This window comes from Lithobates pipiens, unplaced genomic scaffold (assembly GCF_037356315.1).
Source record: "Lithobates pipiens isolate NorthernLeopardFrog02 unplaced genomic scaffold, aLitPip1_a1.2 Scaffold_25, whole genome shotgun sequence".
NCBI classification, from domain to species: domain Eukaryota; kingdom Metazoa; phylum Chordata; class Amphibia; order Anura; family Ranidae; genus Lithobates; species Lithobates pipiens.
This window is the reverse complement of record NW_027507787.1, coordinates 15981888-16007611: the sequence shown is the minus strand read 5'-3', so window position 1 is coordinate 16007611 and position 25724 is coordinate 15981888. Positions and strand designations below refer to the sequence as shown.

The following is a 25724-nucleotide window of genomic DNA, read 5'->3' as shown; positions in this document are numbered from 1 at the left end:
GAATAGTATAGAAAAAACATAAAATAGAATATAACCATCTTCCTATTCTAATCTATTTTCTATTCAAATTGATTCTATTTGAAATTTGGAAATGGTTATATTCTTTCTATTCAATTGTTTTTATATTTGTTCTATTTTATTCTTTTCTATTCTAATTCAATTGTATTCTTTTAGTTTTGGAAGATGGTTATTTTTAGTCTATTCAGTTTTTTTATTATACTATTTTGTTATTTTCTATTCTAATCTATTATTTTCTATTATATTCAAATTGATTCTATTTGCATTTTGTAAAATTGTTATATTCTTTCTTTTCTCTTGTCTTTTCAATTATTTTCTCATCTATTATAGTCTAGTCTATTCTTATGTATTCAAATTTATTCTATTTGAAATTTGAGTTTCAGAAGATGGTTATATTCTGTTCTTTGAAATTCTATTCTGTTATTTTCTATTTTGTTCTGTTTTACTATATTCTATTTTAATTTGTTATATTCTCTATTCTATTTTATTTCTTTGTTTTCTATTCTACTTTATTCTCTTTTGGAGAACTTTTTGAAATTCAAAAACTAGTCAAATCGATTTGAATTTTGTCTGAATTTAGTTTCTCGCTATTTCGGACTCATTTAAATTTGTTACTATTGTAATTCGGAAATACAGATACGGTACATCCAAATTTCCTAAAAAAAAAAAAAAAAAAATCCCAATTTCTGAAAAAAAAAATTCATCAGAATTTCAATTCGGAACGAAACAAACTGTGCATGTCTACCTGTAGCCCCTCTGCATTTACATGCTCATAACCACATAGTAAAAAAGGAAATCCTTCATTGGCAACAACATCTAATTTTATTTCAATGCAAGAAAACTCGCATTTAAAAGTGCTACACAACCGACACTGCATAATGCAGCATAAGTCTATTAGTTGGCACTGCTGCCCCATAGTGTGGGTAATGCAGTAATGTGTCTCTGCTCCGAGTAAAGTATGCCCAACCATCTTAAACTGTTAAGATATTTGCTACATTTGATTCAACCCAAGCCTTTTTGCCCTGACTATTGTCCTCGCTGTCCAAAACCTTCCACAATAATTAAAAGAAAACAATAGTTTAAATAGAATATTACATCTCAAGCTGACCATAGATGGATCGAAATGTGTCTGGTCCCGCAATGGTCACTGTATTCTGAAGGGGAAGTTGTCCCTGCTGTCAGAATACAATAGCACAGTAGAGAGGATTCCTCTATCCACCTGGCTTGTGTGGCTGGTAGAATCTGTTCAGTTTGAAAAATCATTAATTGGTGTATGGCCAGCTTTTGTACACAATGCCCCACTACTACCTGTAAGGCAGGCCATAGATTATGCAATGTTCTTTCCTGCAAATAAGTCAGTGTTGATTGGGAGGGGGATCCCTCCCGCAGAGCTATTGTGTTCTCTAGGCAGGGGGCCATCTCTTCTGGGAGAACACAATGATTCTTGCTAGCAGCTATATCAGCTGGCAAAAATCATATGCTATTAATCTGACATGTCGCTTGTGCCCAAGTCGATCTAAAGCTAGGTACACACAGTTTTATTTTTTTGTCCAACCCCGTGGGGTTGGTGTAACCATGTAGTAACCCTTCTTTTTTTTTTTTATCTGATTCACAGCAGAACACTACCTTAGCAGTAGTAATTACATGGATTGTATCTCCTCTCTAACTGGAAGCAATGGTTGTAACTTAAATAATTCATTCAAAGGTTCTGACCTTCCCGAACTTTTCAGCAAGCTAGGACTGGGGAAATATACAGACATTTTCCAGCAACAAGAGGTCAGTGTATTTATTGTGTGCCTATTTAGAAATGAGAATGTGTATCTAAACCCAAATATATAAAGATATTATATGAACCACTTCAGCTCCAGAAGATTTTCCTTCATGACCAGGCTATTTTATGTGATACTGCACTGCGTTACTTTAATTGACAATTGCGCGGTCGTGTGATGCTGTACCCAAATAAAATTGATGTTCTTTTTTCCCACAAATAGCGCTTTCTTTTGGTGGTATTTTATCACATCTGCGTGTTTTTTTTCTTTTGTGTTTTTTTGCGCTATAAAGAAGACAGTCAATTTCGAAAAAAACCTTTACTTTCTGCTATAAAACATTCAATAAAAAATTAAAAAATCAAATTTCTTCATAATGTAGTGGATGACATTTTGGACAAAGTGTCATACAGATGAAAATTTTGGTTTTTGCCTCAGAACAGTAGGGGTTCTGAGGGTTAATTATGTAGGTTGGCCTTGACACCAGTATGGCTGAGCTATGTTAGAAGTTCTGCCTGGTCATGTGAACAGGGAGGTGCACATGACAGGCCAGAACCAGGCCTGGTTGGACGTTTTGAGTATCGACCTTCTCAGAGCCAATCAAAGTAGGAGTGCCCGGCCTTACTGGGGAGTCTGGGAAGGGGTACTTAAGATGTTTGGGTCACGTGTTCAAGAGAGGAGTTCGTGAGGCCCGTGTGGTCTGTTCTTGTTCCAGGATCGGGGTAGCCCCGTGAGGGGTCTCGGTCATGGGGTGTTCGACATCCTGCAACATGTTCCTGTTAGATGCCCCCAATAGACCCATCTGGTCCGGGGCAGGGATCCGTCTGTTCCCGAGTCTCGGAACCGGCTGGTCCGAGGCACAGTAACTGAGGGAGGATTCAAGGTGTCCGGGTGTGCTCTCGGCTTGGAGGGGCACCACAGCTCGTGGAAGTGACCGCTGGAGGACTCTTCTCAGGATGCCACTTGTCGGCCCTCCTCCGAAGTGCCTGGTTACTGAGTTGGGAAGGACATTGACGAATCCACGCTTTTTCCAGTACTATTAAGAAGACAGAGAACGTTCCAGGTACTGAAAGGTTCCTGTTCAACCTTCGTTACAACTTGTACACCTTCATAGGATTGTTTCAAGTTTTGAGTCAACGTGCTGACTGCCATGATCTCTGGCTGAGATCTGTTCAGCCTTAAAGTCCCCAGCTGCGAGTGGCTACTCTCTGAGTGGAACTAGAGACTTTGTTAGATCTGCAGTTCAAGGTGCTTGAGTTCTTCACTCGTGCCCTCTGTTCCCATGAGAGACTGTGTTATTGGATGTTATCACTGCAAAATAAAACCTTTCAAAAGGACTTTATTTGTGTCAGCGTTCAAGTTGTTGGTTATCAACCCTGGGAACCCCTAGACGTGGAAGGACAAGCCAAGTGGAGGTAAGCCCAGTTTTTTTTTTTTTTTACTAGTAATGGTAATCAGCGACTTATAGCAGGACTGTGACATTGTGGCAGACAAATCGGACACAAAGTGGCACTTTTTTAGGGACCAGTGACACTAATACAGGGATCAATGCTAAACATATGCACTGTCACTGTGCTAATGAAACTGACAGGGAAGGGGTTAACGGGGGTCATCAAAGGATTAAATTGTTCCTGGGGGGTGTATTTTTACTGTGGGAAGACCGAGATCAATGTTCCTGCTTAGCAGACACACAGGATCTCTGCAGGACGACAATCTGCCTGATTTACATTGGCAGACCACCTTTCTGCGAGTCTCCAGTACAATCGGCAGGTCCTGGCAGACATCGAGTCCTCAGACCCGGAAGTGCAGGATTCATGTACATGTACCTGATCCTGCACAGGGGAGAGCTGCCTTGCCGCCGTATTTGTACAGTTTGCGGTCGACTAGAGGTTAAATATTGTGACTACTGCAGTTTGTTGTACAGACAAAGTTTGTTTTGCTGTACTTCTCCTGTGAATCAAAGGAGTGCATTTCATTCTGCACTCCTGTTACCCCTTTGTTTTCTCCAGTGAGCATGTGCTGGGGGGGGGCGCAGAGCAGAGATTCGGGGATTGACGGTCACCAGCTTTCTGCTCACGGAGCTCTGAGAACTGAGTAATCAGCGGTCTTTGATCGATTCGTATCCACCTAGGTAAGTATGATTTTGAAAAACAAAAAGCGAACTTTGCTTTTGGGCTTAATAGTGCTTTAAAAGAGAACATTTATTATATTGCAGCTTAACAATTCTTGTGATGGCTGCATTAGGCTTCTTGTTATAGGCTTTCTTTCCTTTATTTTAACCTAGTGATCCCACAGGTAGGTCTGCTGTTTTTCAACACAACAGACTTTTCCGCAGATGTAACAAAGTGGATTTAGGCAAACCATTTACCACTAACAGGGGGTGTAAACCCTTAATCCCAAAGGGAATCTGCATCTGCTAGCACATTTAACACCCCCCCCCCCCCCCCCAGACTGACAATGCTGCTGTCCAATCACAAGAAGTAGCTGGGGAAAAAAATATATGATGCAGCCACTACATAGAATGATTGGTAAACTGCAATATATTACATTTTTGGTTTTGTGTTTAATACCTCTTTGAGGGGTTTGTTCCCTTTATTTTCAGTTGGTGTATGTGCCACTAACACATTTTCTGTCTTTGGCTAATGGCACCAGTTAGTTGATGCCAGCTGACATGATTTTTGGCAAAACCAAAAGTTTTTTTTTTTTGCACTTGTAGAAATATGACTTTGAATGTTATAGGTAAAGTATAACTAAAGGCAAAACTTGTTTTCTTAGTTTTGTATAGAGTGAAGTGGTATTGGAACCCCTATCAGGTTTTTATTACTATCTGTGCCCCCGTTAGAGAGATGCACCCTCTGTGTTTGTACTGCTTACCATTATCATTGAAAGTAATTGCAAATCTCACGTTTTGGGCTGTACCCAGAATAATAAGAGGAGAAATCTTCCAATGAGGACGCTAGTTCTGGTGACTGACCTGGGGGTCCCCAGGGGATTTTCTTAATTTGCAGGGATTTCCTCTCACTTACTGTGTTGGCTGTGGGACAGGAAAGAAAGGAAAATATCCCCAATGGGACACAGATTTCTGGGGCAAAAGACAAACTGACAGGGGTCATGGCCCTTCTTTACTCTATCCAAAATGAAAAATAAAATGTTTTACCCTTTAGTTATACTTAAACCAAAAGAGACCAAATAAGAGGAGTTCATTGTGATTGTTTACACATCCCTTAACATACCTTTCTGAAAACTTACCCCATGCTAAGAGAACATTTTCAGATTCTCCTTGCAGTTTCATTTCATACCCCAACTTTACACTGGGGACCAATCCGTGTTATATAGCACAATAAGAACATATTCTAAATGCAGTGGGCCTGTGTGCGATTTGGGCCCCCTTCCATTTGTATATGCAAATGACATGCCTAGTGCACCACAGAAAAAAAAGTGGAAGTGGTTTGTATCATGCTGATTATTGGGCATGGCTTAAAGGGGTGTGGTTAACTTACACCGGAGGCAACTTAAAGCACATAGAACACAGCGCTGGTATTTTTAATAGTCATGGACAATCCAAGAGTGTACATTGTACATTGTATGTTTTTATTTTGTACAGTGGCAGCTGGTGCTCAATTTTCCCCACCCCCCCAGCTAGCGAACCATCCTCGGCACTTACTCCCCCCCCCCCCCGGTGCTCGATCGCCACTTCACTTGTCCATCGCCCACCAGGCCCCACATTTACCCCATCTAGGTTGTCACCTCCTGAGTTCTAGCGGTCGCTTCACCTCTTGGCCGATCAGAACTTAGGATTCCTGGCCAATCTGGTCTGAAGACCTGCTTCCTGATTGTCCAGGAGGGGAAACGTGAAGACATTAGCAAATATTCCCTAATGTCACACAACTGGATGGGCTCTGAGCGCACTACTCTTTGCCCCAAGCCCACCCTTTTTGAAAACAATTAGGCCCTCGGGGTCTAATCTTGTGTCAAAAGAAAAACCCATTCAAATCCGTGAATCCGGCTCCCCACATGTATATTAGGAGTCGCACCCTACACCCCATATGAGCAGCTGCCACTGGTTTTGTATGTACCTAGTGTGTTGCAAATCACTCTCCCCATACTCTGTAATCCATCATGTGAAGTTGTTTTTACGTAGTTTGATAGGGAACCCCATCCTAGAAAGTGTTGTTCCCTTTTCCCATTCTGCAGCTTCCCTTTCCCCAAGCCTTGGTAACTAGAAGGTCTTATTTAGGTTTCATATATCCTTTCCCTAACACCTTGACTTTCGCACTCCTTGTGCACTTGCTTTTGGAAGAAGTTGTTTATCATGATTGCTACTTTCTGTGCCCTTCTGGGGCCTTTCTTGGGTGCTCTTGCCCATGCAGAGACCTCCCTTTTGTGTTACTCCCTTGAAAGGACCTCTGTAAGAATGGAACCTTCTTCTGTCTGTTAACCCTGGCAGCTGTGTTTCTACCTTGGCCCCCTATTTTTCCTATATTACATGGGGCATAGTATCCTGGAAGTGAGTCCTTTTTGCTTCCCTTATTATTGCCTACTGTGCAAATCTCATTATTCCTCCCTATGTACTGCCTTGACGACCTATCAAACACGCCTTACAGGTGAGGTCAGGACTGTTACGTATTGCCTTGTCAACTGACCCCTCTTCTGTTCCCCACAAAGCAGTCCTTCCGTGAGATTCCACCCAGCTGGCAGGTTATTTTGCCTTTTTTTTTTTTCTTTTTTTTTTTTTTCTTTCCTGGGGCTTCTACTCTCAGGGGGACAAGTCCCTCTTTCCCTACATGAACTCTATTCTTGCAAAAATGTTGGGATTCTTTACAACATCCAGCCTTGAAAAAGAAATGAGGGAAACATGCTCTTATATCATAAATCGCCATAGTAAATAAACAAATAAATCTTAATTTAAATTATAAAAATACATAAAAATTGCGAGATCTATGTATAGAGCTCACACATGAATAAACGTCCTCAGTGAGTATAGGAACGGTTCCTCTCCACCACCATGCAGACAGACAACACACTCATCAGACTTTATTGCCCCCTATTACAGGGAGTCAAATTGCGCATATGGGAGAATCCAAGAATGTTATACCTGAGGTCATAGGAATGAATCCAAACCGGTGATGTCATCCATTCAGTATATATAAAGATACCGTATTGAAAGCTCCAGTGTTGCCATATAGAGAGGGAGAGCAAAGATACTTGCATGGTGCAGTATTACAAATCCTTTATTTAAAAAGGTTGTATTGCACTTACATCAGAGAAGACAAGGATCCACATGTATTGTATAGGAATCGCCGGTTAGCGATCCACCGGCTTTCCAACTGACCGGAAATGAAGCATCTCAAACACTAACCTATGCCGTTTCGTCAGCCTATATCCGACATCTTCAGTGGTACATTGTGGTCAGGGGTACATTAAGATGTATTGTATAGGAATCAACGGTTAGTGATCCACCTGCTTTGCAGCTGAGTGGAAATTAGATCAGCTGGTATACAAATGAATTGCTAACCGGCGATATACAATACATGCTTATCCTTGTCTTCTTTGTAAGTGCAATACAACCTTCTTTTTAAATTAATGATTCGAAATACTGCAACATGAGTATCTTTTCCTCTCCCTCTCTATATGGCAGCACTGGAGCTTTGAATACACTAGCTATATATATATATATATATATATATACTGAATGGATGACAACAGCGTTTTGAATTAATTCCTATGACCTCATGTATAACATCTTGTATTTTCCCATATGTGCAATTTGACTCCCTGTAATGGGGGTCAATTAAGTCTGGTGAGTGCATTGTGTGTCTGCATGCTGGTGGAGAGGAACCTTTCCTATACTTACTGAGTAGGGTTATTCATGTGTGGGATGGACTTCACAATTTTTATAATTTAAATTAAGATTTATTATTTGTAATTTATGATACGAGAGTGCGGTTCTTTTGTTTTTCACATTATAGGTTTTTTTTGCACCTTACAACACGCAGCTCTTTATTGTGGTTTGTTTTTTGCTTACTGGTTTACGTGTGTTTGGAACCATTGGTTCCTATATTTCCAAGATCCAGCCTTAGTTTTTCACTTCGGGGTCGCAGAGTCTTCATCTGTGTTTCTGTTCACATTTTCAAAACCATGTTTTTGCTGTTTGGAAATGTTACATTTAAGATGCAGCTTCAGCAAAAGAGCTAAATAAATTGTTGAAGCATATGCAAACTGTTTACCTGTGGAAGTATTTGTAAAGCGAGCTCATCTTGGCATGGTTCATCTGCCTGTGTGATGCCTTATGGCTGCACGGCATAATCAGGTTGACATTTTTTACAGACCTCATGCCCTATGCCACCGCCCCACACTTTTGTCTGTTCTTTTGGAGTTTCTCCACACTGGTGATGTACACCTTGTGATCTCCTCTTATAAGCACACCTAATTGGTCTCCCCTCCTGGCTATCAACTTACATTGCAGGCACTCTCCCTACAATTCTAATGTTTTGGGTAATTAAAGCAAGCTGAATTTAAAATGTTATCTTTATTTAAAAAGATATGTACATTTCCTACAGGGTTCTTCTCGCCTTGCATTCTTTTTAAAGCCACTTTGTGTTTTTAAATGACTTAAACCTTTGGTTTTGCTTGTGTTTGTATTAATGTCTGTTGACGCCATCATAAGTAGCTGAACTCGTGCACTGTTACAGTTAAACTCACTCTGTAGTGTTTTCTAGACTGTGGAAAGTCCAACTTGTTTCTGGCAAATGATAATTTGTGTAACAGATACGCTAATCTTAATGGATAGAGTGGTATTCTCGAGTATACAAAAATAAAGTCCGTGCTTGTCAAACAATGACCAGTCTAAATTTTGAACTGACACACAATTTAGCCATTCCTTTGGGTTATGATTGCGTAAATGGAATATTATGATCTGGAAATGTGTGCCTATTACAACAGCTGTCAAGAGTTTCTCAAGAAAATAAAGAATGCGGTCTGTGTTTACGTTCTTGTTTTGGTTTTCTATTCCAATGGCATGTTTGGGCCTTTTGCACACGATACTCGTGTATTGAGAATCGACTTTTTCAGATGTTTTGCTTTGTATTTGCGCGCATATGCGTTTGTACAAATTTGCACGTATTTTCACATAAACTTATTCTCGCAGTATGTAAATGGACATTTTCACACATTTGTGCGCATGAGGTGTAAATTACTGACCAAAAATGCAGATTTTTAATTTTTTTTTTTTAACTGAAGAATGCACAGTGCTCGTTTATGTGCCTGTGTGCATAGGCACATTATAATTAATGAGCTGTGTTATAGCTCAGTAAAAAAGCTGTACTGAGCTTTTTCAAGCTGCAGTGTGCAAGAGACCTAAAAGTGTATTTCCACTTATTAAATAAACCTAAGTCGTTTAAGGGGTGCTGGTTAGTCCTGTGATAAAAAGTTGAGACCATTACAGACAATGGGTTTTGGGAACAGTGAGGAAGGTACAATTATATTCAGACTTGGTGCAGTAGCCCAGCAAGGTAAAAGTGTAGAGTAGGCTACATGAAACTCTGGCCTTAAATGCAACAGGTAGTGGATAATGGGATGGAAGCTAAGACATGCTAGAATTGGCAAGAACTGATTATGAGCTGTAATTTCAGGAGGGCATACGCAATTACTTGCAACCCAATAGGGACCATTGTCAGTTTGTGAGTAGGCTAGAATATCAAAAAGGCAATTGGTCTTATACAGGAGTGAGGGGAAAAACACTGACTGTGGGTCATAGGCTAGAAACATCTGCTTTGGCTGCATTCACACCTGATCGTGGCGTCTTTGAGAGCTTTTCCAGCATTTTTTGCGCATTTGTATGTGCGATTTTGTCACGCTTTTTTGCGCGACTTGTGCCAATTGTCTGCTGAGTTTTTTGGGCTTTGGCGTGTTTTTTTATCTTTTGCGTCATTTTGTTGCTAGGTAATTTCAGCTTTTTTAGCTTTTCCATTAGCTTTTATTCTTATTATTCTATAATGTTTTTTCGTTGGGGTAAGGGGTAGGGGTTCAGTTTAGGATAGGATTAGGAGTTGGCAGTTAGGGTTTTTTATTTTATTCATTATACGAATAATAATTAAAATCAATAAATTCAATAAATACGAAGTAACAATAAATAATTTAACCCTTACCCCTTAAAAAAAATGAAATGGCTAAACACCTTAATACAAAATTAATATTATTGTATTTTTTCGAGTTTAGGTGTTTTATTATTAGTATTATTTATTAATAATAATGTGTTTTTTTTTTTGTTTTTTTTTTAAGGTTAGGGGTTAATTGTTTATGTATCACATATTATTCATTTAGTCTACTTATTTATGGTTATTAGGGCTGTTACTGATTACATTTTTTATACTTAAACGAGTGTGGATATACCCATGCCCCAAAAGCCAACAGAAGGATCAATGCTTAACGTTAGGATTTTAATGGTAGAATTGTTTGTGTGTTTTTTTTTTTTTTAATACTATTAGGATGGGGACCATGAACACTCATAACTCTCCAAAGATGAGCTAGGAGCTTGGAGAATATGTCAATGTCTCTTGTCAATTGTGGCACTGTTGATTGCAAGTTCAGATGTAAAGGGGAACTCTACATGTTCAGATGTAAAGGAACCCCTGTGGACTCTATGTACAGTGTATACTACAAAAATAATTTGCTGTGCGCTTCTAAAGTCTCAGAAATGAAATCTTTCAATACCACAAAAACCAGGCTAGCTGAGAATAAGGTGTATTAGGTGAATTTATGTTGTATGTCATGTTTCATGTCTGTTTTATTTGAAGTTTCAACTTCATGTGTAATGTAACACAGTTGTGATAGCTTGTATCATTGTGAAACTGTGTAACTATTTTGGCCTACTATATTACATTGCCATATCTTGCCTTATTAATGTATACTTTTTAGATACACTCTCTAGTATGATCCATTTGTTACCTTTGTAACCCCTTTTTTCTGGTGACCTATACTGGGATACGTTGTGTTTAGCTGGGAATAAGAGGGTTATAAATGTCCCAGCAGCTTTTTTGCCAGGGTGTCCCGTACTATACCTCCAAAAAACAGATTTTACTAGCAAGTCAAAAATTCTATTTGGATCTGCCAAGAATGCCCTCAGTTCCTGTTGTGAGTTGACAACGCACAGCTTTTTTGTAAATTAAGTGTTGCCAGCCCTGCCTTGTCTCTTGCCAAACTACTCAACCACTCCTACTTTCAGATCTCTGCAACATAAAGGCCAATTATTCTGTATTTCAGGATAAGGACTATGAGGGCTCTTTGACATAACACAGGAAGTGTGGAGGGAACACAGGCCAGAGAAAACCGTATCTGACAAGATCACCAGATTTTCTTTTGCACTTACTAAATAAACATATCAAAATGCTTTCAATGATGTATTAAAAAGGAGCAAATAATGGAAGTTCACAATTAAGGTTTACATGAACTTTAACCACTTCAGCCCCAGGAAGAATTACCTCAGTGACTCGGCCATTTTTTACGATACGGCACTGTCGCTTTAACTGACAATTGCGCAGTCGTGCGACATTGTACCCAAACAAAATTGATGTCCTATTTTTTTCCCAAAAATGGAACATTATTTTGGTGGCATTTGATCACCTCTGCATTTTTTTTATTTATTTTTTTGCACTGTAAACAATATAGCTGATTTTGGAAAAAGCTGTTTTTTCCTTTCTGCTATAATACATATCCAAAAAATGTATTTAAAAAAAATGTATTCACCAGTTTAGGCCAATGTGTATTCTACATATTTGTGGTAAAAAAAATCCCAAGTGAATATTGATTTGTGCAAAAGTTATCGATTGCTGTTTCTGATCACTAGAAACAGCAGATCTCCTTGTTGTCCTCTGTCAGAACGGGGATCCGCCTTGTTTACATAGGGAGATACCTGTTCTGCTACTCTGTGGAGCGATCGCGGGTAGCCAGCAGACATAAAGTCCGCCAGACCCATGCGTGTGCTCCTCCGGCATGCAGCACGTATCCACAGTATCTCATGAACGGAATGACGTACAGGTATGTAGTTTTGCACAGCCAGGCTGCCCTGACGCAGTATATGTGCAGTCCAGAAGTGGTTAATAATCATGACTTTTCAGAGCTGAAAAGGTTTTCTTTTTTCAAACTACATTTTATTCTTTATAGCAACCTTTTTCAACCAGGGTGCCTTGAGGTTTCTTCAGGAGTGCCTTAGCAAAATGTTGGCTTGTATACAATTTTTGATAAATTTTTAGGCATTTTTTTAGGCAAACACTGGCATCCTAACAACCAATGTCCTCAGTTAATAAGGAGGATGTCTGTTGCTTCCACAGCATCCTTGTTTGACCTTCCTGTGCCCTTCTTCCTCAGCATTGGGGTCACATTAGCTGACTAATAGAGAGAAATTGAGGGAGAAGAGAAACATTGGAATACATTATATGATAGCTATTAGAATAGTTTTCTACATTTTAAAATGGGGTGCCTTGTATCTGTCCATAATTTTAAAGGGTTCTTCGACTGAAAAAAGTTTGAGAAACACTGGTTTAGAGTGACCTTTCTTCTAACCAGAGGTTTAAAGAAGTTAGTTAAAATTGGTCATTGTGTTTTATTTTGCTTGAATTGTGGACCAAAATTGTTATCTTTAGCAAGAGGTTGTTGGTTTATGAATGAACACCTTTTGAACACCCTTTGAACATTGTCAGCTATATAACTACTGTATGCACAAATTATTAGTACAACTTTGTAGGCTGGATGGGAACTATCATTTTAAACCACAGATGAAATAGTGCTAACCTGATGATGTCATAGTGAAGTAGTTTACATATTATGATTGTTTCATTTGAGCCTCTCTACCTCATTAACTAAGCAGTAGCTTTCCAAATGGCAGTGTGGTAGGTACTATTTACTTACTATTTAGGTACATTGCACTTAGGGCCATTAAGCTTCAAAAGAAAAGCACATTATTTTTTACAGTGTAAAGAACCTCTAATCCAAAACAATATTCTTTGAAAACAGCTTATGTGCACATATATTGCACAGATATAAGAATAGCCGTAAACTAAGATTTTATTTCTGTAAAAAATGGACAGTAAACGGAGTACTTGAAGAAAACATCTTGCCACGATAATGATTTTTTCAAATACTTTTTGATATAATTTTCTACAATTGTCTTGAAATTCTTTTAAAGAAATTTTGTTGACAAAATACCGGAAATATGACATATCAACAATAATATAATTAAATCTTGTACTTTTCTTGTAGATTGATCTACAGACATTCCTTACACTGACCGATCAAGATTTAAAAGAACTTGGAATAACGACGTTTGGTGCAAGAAGGAAAATGTTGCTGGCTATCTCAGGTATAAATTGGCATAAATTAGACCGCATCCTGTTCATTATATACAGGAGAGTATAAACTGTATAAGGAATACAATTTATCTTTATCATACATCATGGGACATAGAGCACCATAGTAATCACTATGTGGGTATATAGGCATCTTCAGGTGGACACTGGTATACCCAATACAGGAAGTTCACCCCCTATAAAACCCCTCCTACTGAGAGTACCTTCGTTTTTTCACCAGTGTCTAAGATGTTGGTCACGAGTGAAGATGTGCTCTGAGGAGCTCCACTGGAGGGACCCAAAGGCAGTGCACGCGGGAACAGGTTTTTACATTTTCAAATGAAGGGGGGTGAGTTGACGAAGGGGATGGGGCCTAGGTGCTGCACCGTGTGTAGGATGTAGCATCCACAAAGATGCATGGCTCAAGTGCAGGGTTAAGGGCTTAACTGGAGCAGTCTTTCCTTGGCTGTATAGTGAGGAGAAGCAAGCCTGGCTACACTCGGGACACAGGAGCAGTGGGGCACGTAAGGGCTGCAAAGGGCATTCCTAATATGGAAAGGACATTTTTCCCGGCCCTAGGCTGAACTTGTATAGTGGCATTACACTGCCAGACTATGTTCAGCGATTAGTGCATTTAAATAGTGCCTCTGCTATTTGTGCTTAGGACTATGCCTACCAAAAACCCCACAAAGACCAAAAAGGTACCAAAGATTTCATCCCCAGGCGCTAGGAACTCCAGTTGTGCCTCCACACTGTTATCCTCACCTGAAACATCAGATATGGCAAGCCAAGGTGAGTTATTGGAAAAGATTGGTGGTGCAGCTGCTTCTCACATCTCAGTCCCTGTATACGTGACTGAAGATGCCCTTTCCTCTGCCCTGCTGGGCCTAGAGGGAAGATTAACGGCTTTATTCGCATCCTCCATCCAAAAGGATAGGAAGCATGTTAGATTCCCCCTCCCCCACCTTAGACCCTTTACTAAGGGGACAGTGGGTAAAGGATGAAGTGTTACCCTCAGGCGATCTGGGGGAAAGACAAACCGATTACTCCTCTGCAAAGCAAACAGTGGATGAACCTTTTTCAGCCTCGCAATCTGAGAAATTGCTGGTACAGTCCCCTACGGAAATGGTTCGTCCACTTTCAAGCTACCCCTAAAAAAGTCAGCTAAAAGTTTGGTTTTTTCCTTGGGTTCCTTAAAAACCCTCACAGCCTTTGCATGCGTTTCCTGTTCATGCATTACTAGAACAGCTTATTTATGCTGAATGGGAACCCCCGAATAAGCATTTCTCCCTCCAAAGAGATTCACAGTACTCTATCCCATGGAGGAGAAATTCACCAAAAAATTGAATGTACCAGCAGTTGACACTGCGATTTCCAGTGTGAATAAAAGCCTAACTTGTCCAGTAGACAATGCTCAAATGCTTAAGGATCCAACAGATAAAAGGTTTATTTAGCCTGCAGTCACTGCAGTAGGCATCTGTCAATCCCTAAATGACCAGTTTAGACAGGCTCTTAAAGAGGTTCCTGTACAGCAAGCCCGGGATTTGGCCGAACTACCAAGAGCATTATGTCTTGCCATAGACGCCGTTAAAGATTCTATTCACCAGTCGTCCCGCCTTGCGCTTGTGCTAGTACACATGCATAGGATCCTGTGGTTAAAAAATAAATTGGCCAGCACTATGCACTATGCAAAAAGCTCCTGACTGTATTTTTTTCATGGGGATCAGCTATTTGGGAATGATTTGGACAAATACACCCAAACGATATCAAGTGGGAAAAGTACTCTCTTGCCAGTTAAAAGAAGGAATAAATGCCCTTCGTTCAATCAGACTCTTTCTCCTGCTCCAGAGGCATCCACCTCTAGGCAGTGAGGCAGTGGCGACTATAGAGGAAAGGGTCAGGCCCAGACACAAAAGAAGTCCTGGGGGCGGAAACCTGCAAAACAGAATTCTAAAGCCTCATTATGAAGGCCCCCCCCCCCAGCCAGAGTGGGGGGGGGGGACTTCTGCAATACTCATAAGCCTGGCAAGAGGAAATTCAGGATAGATGGGTCATCTCCACGATGTCTCTAGGGCACAAACTAGAATTTCAAGACTTTCCACCGACTCCTTTTCTGAGGTCAAACATTCCCAAAGATCCAGGGAAAAAGGCAATCTCTGTTTCGGGCACTAGACCGATTACTGGCTCAAGGGGTGAACATACAAATCCTCACAGAAGAGCAAGGTTTGGGGTTTTATTCAAACCTCTTTACAGTATAAAAACCAAATGGAGATGTCAGACCCATTCTAGATGTAAAAAATCTAAATCAGTTCCTGAAGATCAGCCCCTTTCGCATGGAGTTGATCAGGTCAGTGGCTTCTATTCTGCAAGGAGGAGAACTTCTGGTGTCTATCGACATCAGGGATGCATATCTACATGTTCCTATATGTCCTGCTCACCAAAGGTTTCAAGGTTTCTGCGGTTCGAGATAAAGTATCATTTTCAGTTTGTAGCCTTGCCCTTCGGGCTAGCTACAGCACCCCGGGTGTTTACAAAAGTTCTGGCCCCACCTCTAGCCAGGTTAAGGGCACAGGGCATAACAGTCTTGGTGTACCTAGATGATCTATTGCTAATAGATCAGTTGGTGGCTGGTTTGGAGCAAAGTGTACACATTACAACAAGTTACCTGGAAATACAAAAATTGCAAATTGCAAATTATAAAAAGGTCTCGTCACTCAGATGTAAGATAAATCGTGAAAGAGTACCATCATCCAGAATTATATAAAATTGAAGGTCGAAAAACCTGGTTTCCCTATCAGGCTTATCGAAAACAGAAATGAGCTAAAGGACTATTACGGTGCAGATAGGAATATTGATAACCAATCATTTAAAACAAAATAAATGTATATTAAGTTTTATTCCAATAATAAAAACATGAACGGTATACAAAATGGTACAGGTGATGACCTATTTTAACTAGTTTCGCTCAAACTAAGCTTCTTCAGGAAATACATACGTCTGTGAAAAACACAAATAAAGTAACTAGAACAGGAAAAACAATAATAGATTGTTTTTCCTGTTCTAGTTACTTTATTTGTTTTTCACAGATCCGGGCAGCAGGTCTGGCTCTAAAGGCCTGGACATTCAGGTTACTGGGTTGTCTTGTCAGGGTCCAATCCAACAATACCACGGCTGTGGCTTACATCAATTACCAATGTGGCACCAGGAGTCTCGCAGCACAGGAGGTGGTAAACCATATCCTAACTTGGGCAGAAAGGAATGTCAGCAGTTTTCATTCCGGGAGTAGAGAATTGTCAGGCGGACTTCTTGAGTCACCAGCAGTTGCTCCCGGGGGAATGGTCTCTTTACCCCAAAATTTTTTGGGCTGTTTGCCAGAAATGGGGGACACTGGACGTAGATCTTCTGGCGTCCAAGTTCAACACGAAGTTGGTCAACTTTGTGTCCAGGATGAAGGATCAACTCGCATGCGGAACAGATGCATTGGTGCCCCGTGGGATCAGTTCTCACTAATTTATGCATTTCCCCCTATTCAGTTGCTGCCATGACTTCTTTGCAAGATCAAGCTGAAAGGAAGCCGGTAATTCTGGTAGGCTCAGAAGGTCCGGATATGAAGAAATCGTAATGGAGGCAGTGGAGTATCCATGGTCCCTTTCACTATGGGCAGACCTACTCTGACAGGGGCCGATATTCCATCCTACCTTACGAACTCTAAATTTAATGGCTTGGCTATTGAAACCCATATTCTGAAGAAATGTGGGCTTTCCGGGTCAGTTAATCTCTACCTTGATTAATGCAAGGAAGCCAGCTTCCAAAACTATATATTCTAAAGTCTGGAGGGCTTATGTTTCCTGGTGTCAATCCAAGGGTTGGCCCCCTCGGAGGTATATCATAGGCAGAATTCTTGTCCTTATACAATTAGGGGTAGAGATGAAGTTGGCCTGGAGTACTATTAAGGGCCAAGTCTCAGCTTTATCGGTCTAATTTCAAAGACCGCTTGCTGCACATTCTTTAGTCTGGGGTTTTATGCAAGGGATGATGCGGCTTAATCCACCAGTTAGATCACCTTTGAACCCTTGGGACTTGAACTTAGTTTTGTCAGTGTTGCATAAACAGCCAATATAGTATATTCCCTTAGTCCTTCTGACAAGGAAGTTAATGTTGCTGGTTGCTATATCTTCAGCAAGGAGGGTTTCAAAATTAGCTGATCTTTCTTGTAAAGAGCCATACTTTATTATGCACGAGGACAGAGTGGTGCTGCGCCCTCGTCCAGGTTTTCTTCCAAAAGTGCTCTGATTTTCACCTGAACCAAGATATTGTCTTGCCATCTTTTTTTTTTTTTTTTTTTCCAAAACCATGTTCCAGGGAAGAGAAGTCACTACATTGTCTTGATGTGAGAGCGCTCAAGGTCTATTTAAAGACGACTGCTCAGATCCAGAAGACCGATGTCTTATTTATACTGCCAGAAGGTCCTAAGAAAGGACATTCAGAGTCAGAATCCACTGCCGCTAAGTGGATTTGGCAATGTCTAATTCAGGCTTATGATTTAAGGGTTAAGATTCCACCTTTTCAAGTCAAGCGTGCTTCTTGGGCAGTGTGTCACCAGGCCTCCATGGTTCAATCTGTAAGGCCGCAATTTGGTCTTCAGTACATACATTCACCACGTTTTATCAGGTGGATGTAAGAAGGCATGAGAATATCGCCTTTGGGCGCAGTGTGCTGCAGACAGCACTATAGGTCCTCAAGTCTGGGGGTGCTCTATGGGTTGTGTCTCCCTCCCTTCAAATAGCCTTGCAATGGGACATCCCACATAGCGATTACTATGGTGCTCTGTGTCCTGTGATGTACGATAAAGAAAATAGGATTTTTATGACAGCTTACCTGTAAAAATCCCTTTCTTGGAGTACATCATAGGACAGAGGTCCCTCCCCTCTTTCTGGGGTTTAGGTATATTGCTTTGCTACAAAAACGGAGGTACTCTTGGTAGGAGGATGGGCTATATAGGGAGTCAACTTCCTGTATTGGGTATACCAGTGTCCATCACCTGAAGGTGCCTATATAGCCACATAGTGATTACTATGGTGCTCTCTGTCCCATAATGTACACCAAGAAAAGGATTTTACAGGTAAGCTGTTATAAAAATCCTATTTTTTTTTTTCTCATTTTGTATGTAGTTTTGCTCTTTTTACTACTGGCATGTTGCCATCACTGATCCAATTGCCAGTGACCTTTGTTAAAGCGGTTATAAACCCCCCCAAAAAAAACCTGTAGACAAAGGCATAATGAGCTTAGTATGCATCGCATTATGAAATACTTGTCTTAGAACAAAGCTCTCTCAGCCACGCCTGCACACCGCTGCGACGGCTGACATTTTTCCTGAAGTTTCTTCCGGGTTTGCGTGCTCCGGCGCTGTGATTAGCTGGAGCCACAATGACATCACTCCCACGTGCGCTGGTGGCCATTTATTCAGAGTGCATGCGCCGATGGTGTTGGTGTATATACTGTGCAAGTTTAGGAGATATTTACAGTACCTACTGTAGGTACAATTAAAAAGGAATACTTTACTTCCTCTTTAAGAATCTCTAAGTGTGAAGTAATCTTCAGTGTGCATTCAGGTTGATCGTTTCATGACTGACTTAAGAAATTGGTGTCAAACATTTGGTAAACCACTATGATTTTTACAGGAAATCTCTCTATTGAGTGACATATCTAAACAAAGCTAACTCACTTGTTCTATCATTTACATTATTTTTCTATTAGGCCCCCTCTTCCAATAGTAAATGTAATTGTGTTCATCAGGTGCAGCCCGATAAAGCTGTTTGTTTGACTTTTCTGCATGATGAGGCGTTCTTAAGTACTGGTTTATTGACCAAAAAGATTGTTGTGACGGCTGAACTTGTGATTATGAAAATCCATACAAATCCGATATTGATAATTTTTTTTTAGAACTTGCTGCCTGCAAGAAATGCAATTTCTACATAAGCAATCATCAAGGACTTCACTCTGCCTTTAAAGCTCACCTGTATCAGTAATTAAAAAATAGCTGCTCCATAACTGTCTCCGCCCTAAAACACCACCTAATCTGATCTGCAGGTTCCAACCATTTACATAGTTTGAGAACAAGCATGTCTTGCCCCACTTCCAAAGAGGAAACGCTCCACCCTCTGGCTAGGATGATCAGGCTTACAGAATTGCATTGAAAGATGCATGGTGGGTGCCCACCAGTCTACCATTACCAGGAAGTTACTTTTCATGTCAGATTTGAGGGCTCTCATGACTTTAAAGCCTAATAAAAATCTTTCTGCAGTGCCAGAACAAGGTCATCTAGAGCCCAGGGCAAGCATACCAAACTGCTCCCTGCCAAGGTGTATGAGCATTATGTGTCAGGTGAAATCCCCCCCCACCCCTCAAAAAAAGTTGAACACTAATCTTCATGCTTACCCCATAAGCATACATTTCCCCTCCTCCCAGTACAAATCTGCCCCTGCTGCTGAAATCCCCACTGCCAGCACAAATCTTTGTTTCCCCATCCCCTCTCAGAGCTCAAATCCTCTCACCAAATCTCCCCCAATAAAAGATCACCCCTCCTAGCACAAATCCTCAGCCACTCAAATTTCCCCTCTGAGTACAACCCCCCCCCTTACTCCCATTCCTCCCTCCTAGCACAAATCCCCATCCCCGCTCCCATTCCTACCTTCTAGCACAAATCCTTCCCCCTTAAATTTCCCCTCCTAGCATAAATAATCCCCAATCTCCCTCACTGGCACAAACCCCTTAAAGGCCCCCCTCTTAGCACAAATCCTCTTCCCCTAACACAAATCCCAACACAAATCCTCAAATCACCATCCCTAGTGCCACAATGAATTTCCCCTCCTAGAACAATTCTTATCCTCTGCCACCTTCCAACTTCCCCCTCCCAACAGAAATCTCTCCTCTTCTCGTGGTGCCCCCCCCTCTTGATACCACAGTGCCCAGGGCTGCGACCCCCCTTCTGCCCACCCCTTGTTCTGGCCCTGTCTTTTCGGCTACATATTAATTTCTAAATCTTAGTCATAGTCTATCTTCACTATCTTCTTATAGTTATTACCCAGAAAGTCTAAATACAACTGATCAACCCAATAGGCACCAGAGTTAAATCCAGTACACTCAGTAACAGTACTAGTCTGAAACACAATCTGTCACCTTTGTCTGCAATGCAAGTCTGCGTAAGTGCACTTGTAATGAGGGCTATGGCTGCTACTTGGCTATGTCATTAGAGTGCACTGAAAAGGCAGAAAGCCACATTTTCACTGAGCAAAGTGTACTTTGATTGTCAAGGCACAGGGTTTTTTTATCCTAAAGCGGAGTTCCACCCAAAATTGGAACTTCCGCTTTAAGCACTCCTCGTCCCCTGACATGCGACAATTTTTTTTTTGGGGGTGGGGTGTAACGCCTTTTTAGTTGGACTTCCTGTCCCACTTCCTCCTTCCTCTTCTTGGCCTCCTAGTACGACTCTTCCCTGCCAGTGATCTTCTGGGGCATGTCACAGGTCCCAGAAGATTGCCTGGCCAATAGCAGAGCACAGCGTGACTCATGCATTTTCAGTGCGCTCCCAGCCGTGAAGCCGTAAGCTGTCACGGCCGGGTGTCCACAGTTGCTATGATGGCGCCGGGGGGAGGAGCGAAGCTCCGGGCGCTCGCAACGCTGGACTGTGGGACAGGTAAGTATCTGTTTATTAAAAGTAAACTAAAAATGGATGCAACTCTGCTTTTAATGCATTCTAACAATTAAGATAAATCCTTCTGTCTGCAGCAGCCCCCCTAATACTTACCTGAGGTTCCTCTAGATCCAGCGATGTTTCAGGAATGTCTCGGCTGCCCAGGACTCCCCTCCTCATTGGCTGAGACAGCAGTGTGGTGCTATTGGCTCCTGTTGCTGTAAATCAGCCAATGAGGAGAGAAAGGGTGCAAGGCCTGGTTGCAGCTCCGTGTCTGAATGGACACGGGAAGCTGTTTGCTGCGGGGGCACTTAACAGGAGGGGAGGGACCAGGAGAGCCGAAGAGAGACCTGAGAAGATGAGGATTTGGGCTGCTCTGTGCAGATTCACTACACAGGGCAGGTAAGCATGACAAGTTTTGTGTGTTTTTGTTTTGTTTTGTTTTTTTTGTTTTTTTTGTTAAAAACAGACTTTACAATAGCTTTAAAGTGGTTTTAAACACTCTGGGACCACTTTAACCTACAGGTAAGCCTAAATTAAGGCTTACCTGTAGGTGCAAGAAGTATCTCCTCAACCTAGACGGTTAAGGGGATATTCTACAAAAACCAGCCACCGATGTCTACGGCGCATGCGCGCCATAGACACTGGCGCAAGCGCACGGAGCATGCCTTTAGGGAAGGCTCACTGACGGCTCCCGCGCACATGCGCTGGAGTGACGACATCGCTGGCTCCTGTGTGCGATGCATAGTAGCCCATTATGCTTTACCTTTGCAGGGAAAGAAAGAGGAAGTAAACCCATGAGGGTTTACTTCCTCTTTAAGCCATTTCAAAGAAAAATGTCTCATAACAGTCTAAGACTGAGATAAAAATATGTAGTACATAAATTAGGCTTTGAGCCCCTGGAAAACAACCCTGCCGATCTGATTAGTGAGATGTTTGCTAGAGATAAAGCTCATATGTGTGGTTTTATTTTGTAACAGAACTGAACAAAAATCGAAGGAAGCTGTTTGAGCCAACCAATATTCGCTCTTCATTCCTGGAGGGAGGAGCTAGTGGAAGACTTCCGCGCCAGTATCACTCAGACATAGTCAGTGTCAGCGGTCGCTGGTAGCAGTCAGTGACATGACTTGACAAAAGGTGCATAGAACATCATGGCTGACCTGTGAACCAGCATTGCTGCATATAACTTTTTACCATCAGCACTTTAATGTCAAGATACCACGGACCAAAGCAATGAGATCACATGAATGCTGATCTATTGGACACTTGTTTATAATGCCAAAATGAGGGATATATTTTTCATTCATCTATCTAGACTGGACCGAATTGCAATAGGGGAAAAAATAAAAAAAAATAATGATTTTATGTTTTAGTATTTTATGTATAACTTCATTGTATGCACTGAAATTTTTACCTTTATTGAGTGAAGAAATGATCTGATATTTGAGGGCATGACTTAATGGTTTTATTGTGAAGGAATTTTCTAGTATTCAATAATAATCAAGGCGTTTCTGCACTTTACATGCTCCCCATATTGTCTCCTGTGGAAATTACATGTCCTCTCCTTTCCATGCAAAACACAAGGAGGTCTGGTTTATAAAAAAATAAGTTGTTGATTTATTTTTTAGTGTAGATCAGAAAGCTTAAATCTGATTGGATGCACCAAGCAAGTGCCCTGGTTTTCATTTCTTCCAGTTTTTATAAACCAGACCCAGTTTGTGCTTTCTACTCAAGTCCTATAGCCTGATGCATATACAGTAGCTACCATTTCATCATCTGTAAGTAATGTAAAATATTTGAACTATGCAGATGTTATGCTGGAAACTGGGAACCATTTACAGGAATCTTATTACTGCTAGATAAGGTTTTTTTTATGTTTAATTCTGTTATTTAATATTTTACGAACGCTTACAATGAAACAAGTTCACTGTAACAGATGAAAAGACCAATGTGGACTTTGTAGTTAGTTTTCATTTGCACTTCTCCCCATAACATCAAAGAAGAATGAAAAGCAGGAGATGAAATATGCAAGATATTACATTTATTTATATAGAGTACATGGTTATATCCATCTCCTTATCTACAAGCTGGTTAATTTTTCTGTCATTCTAAGATTTAGGACTTAGTACTTCATAGGCCTCAAATTTTATCAACAATGCAAGCAGCTGTGCCGGTTGACATGTTAGTTGTATGTTGGGGATAAACACATTTCAAGAATTGATAGTCGAGGATGAATTCTGTTCATTGAGATATAAAATCATGTATCAGATGCATCTATTGTTAATGTTATACTGTGAAAAATAAGTATGAAGTGTTTAAGTTATGCTAAATGCCACAATGGGAGGATATGAAGACATGCATATGGCAGTCTGGTTACCATGATGTGTGTGTTTTCTGAAATTTAAGCACTTTGTGAACCACATATAATATGCTTTGCGAGCATTGAGGCACGCTGTGCGTTCCTGACTTCATAGTGTACGAAGCATACAGTGACCTAAAGATAAATTAAACGTTGCATTTTCTGCATTAGGATAACCATTTGTTGAACACAGCCATATGGTAACGAAACTGACGTACATGTATGTATGTTCCCAGAAGACTTGGCTACACAAGCACATTTTGTTTGCGCTATTGAAAATTGTTAAAGGAAGGCCTACAGCATAAGCTACACAGGATTGAAGACCTTCAATTAATCTTGCACAAGCATACAATACAACAAGTATGCTGTTAAATTTCTGATTGCAATATCTGCGTAGCTTGACGCCCATGAATTATTCATAGCATTTGATCAGAGCCTTTTTCCAACTGCACGGTGGCGCTACTGAAAATCTCTCATGTAGCCAAGTTTTAAAGGTGTGACTTGAACCTTATAAGAAATCATGTGTTGCCTGTTTTTTTTTTTTTTTTTTTTTCTGTCTCTGATTACTTTTCCATATTCCAACTATAGATTTGCATGTACTCTAACATTTGCTTCTGAAGACTGGTCACCTGTCTTGTTTACAACTAGGAAATCAATAAAGAACAGCAGGGCTGATGTACAGAAATTGAAGGAAAGGAAGTGCATAGGTGTTCAGGTTAACCAATCAGGATTAAAAAAATGTTAAAACTGGTTTGGTTTGATGTGGGCAGCACTTCCATTTTTTCCCTTTTTATTGTACATTAAATATTTGTATCCAACAGCAGGAAGACCTTCTACCCACACAGGTGCCTCATCTATGTCACCATAGGAGCCTGAGAGCATGGCACGGTGAACGGCTATTCTTTAATTCTCATTAAACTTTTTGCTTTCCTTGGTAAATTGCCACACAGCTATTTGCACACAAAGGGAATGATTGTTTTTGAGGTATCTTTATTAATAAATATATATGTTTTCATTTGCTGCACCAATTTACATGTGTGGACATAAACAATGCAGCTCTAGAATAGATATATTGATTTGTAATAATTCACTATGTTTGAATGGTGGTTTGGGAGCTTTGCACACTATATTGATAAACCACTTTTTTTTTACTTTTTACGGATTTGTGGTGTTGCGTACTAGTAAGATATTTAATGCCACACAATTTTCATATTTGAACCCCACTTTTTTAAATACACCTGGGTACTACAACTTTTATATAATTTTTTTAATAATTGTTTCATTCTATGTAGTAAGTTTAGATTGTGTTTGACTTGTTTTGATTATAGATTTAAATGACAGGGTGTGGCACAGAATTTTTTTTTAATCATCACAAAGGTACTGCAAGAGTAATCGGAAGACTTTATATGTAATCTAAAAATACATATTCTAAAGAATCTTTCTCTTTTTTTTTATTTTTTATTTTTTTTATTTTATATCTTATAACAGGATGACACAAAATGACAGTGGTGTTAGTCAGTGCATTGCACACACAAATGAAGTTGATAAATTTCAACATTTGTTACTTTTACATTGTTCCTTGAGAGTGACAAGTTATCTGTAAATGTAGAGCAGATACAGATTGTATTTCATTTCGGGGGGCAAAAACTTTTTTTCTTTTGTACTTTTTTAATTAAATGTTGAATGAGACCATTAAATGGAATTTTAACTAATCGTGTTATGTTCAAGAAAATAAATTTATAACCCCCAATTTTGTGTTTCTTGATTTCATTTTGTTGCTGTGATCAACTATGTTATTACACAAACTAAAGTCTATTGAAACTTTTCTTATATAGCTTTTAAGGTCACACAGTAGTGATGTCTTGGGGTAAGTGATCTGTTGATGGTCTACAGGCGACTGCACAAACTAGTTACATGCAACCATCATATCAAAACATTTTTTACAGTTGTGCTCAAAAGTTTGCATACATTTTTTATTTTATTTTTTTAAACCAAAGGTAGAGTTTATTGACGTTCAAAGTAGGGATGCACTGGTTCCGATGCTGAGTATTTTCATGAGTACTTGTACTCGTGAAAATGCTTCTAATACCAAAAACCCCATACTTTGTGGTGCACTGATTCTGTGTAAACGCAGGCTCAAAATAACTATAACAGGCCTGGTTCACACAGGAGCAGTGCAGGAAACCGCATAAGACTCACACAGCAATCACACCACATTCCTGCTCAAATTGCATGCAATGTTTTGCAGTGCAATTTACGTCCACTTAATTTTGTATGCATGCAAAATTGCACCCCAAACTATCGGTACTCTATATCTGTGAGTACTTGACTGAAAGAATCGGTACTCATACTCACTGATAAGAGTATTTGTGTGTACAAACCAGAACATTCATCAGGCAGAGGTAAAGAATGGCCAGTCTGTACAGCTAACCAAACTACAAAAGGGTAAAAGCGGTACAATTTAGCAATAAAGTCATATAAGACTATAAGTAAGACAGTAGATCTCCTGTTTGAGCATAAGCTTTCAAAAAGATCAGAGAAAAGAC

At 40.2% G+C, this 25724-nt stretch overlaps 1 protein-coding gene across 6 annotated transcripts in view; it reads left to right on the top strand.

Annotated features, from left to right (window-relative positions):
- BICC1 (BicC family RNA binding protein 1) overlaps window positions 1-24928 on the top strand; it is a 342816-nt gene extending 317888 nt beyond the window's left edge. For 4 of the 6 annotated variants that reach the window (XM_077454137.1, XM_077454133.1, XM_077454136.1 and 1 more), the window contains exons 19-21: window positions 1634-1794; window positions 13041-13140; window positions 21800-24928. In XM_077454137.1, coding sequence (XP_077310263.1) covers window positions 1634-1794; window positions 13041-13140; window positions 21800-21930 — 392 coding nt within the window. In that variant the 3' untranslated portion in view covers window positions 21931-24928. The remainder of the gene's footprint in view (window positions 1-1633; window positions 1795-13040; window positions 13141-21799) is intronic. The other 2 variants (XM_077454135.1, XM_077454134.1) reach the window with 1 other exon arrangement.
- Window positions 24929-25724: the final 796 nt, after the last annotated feature.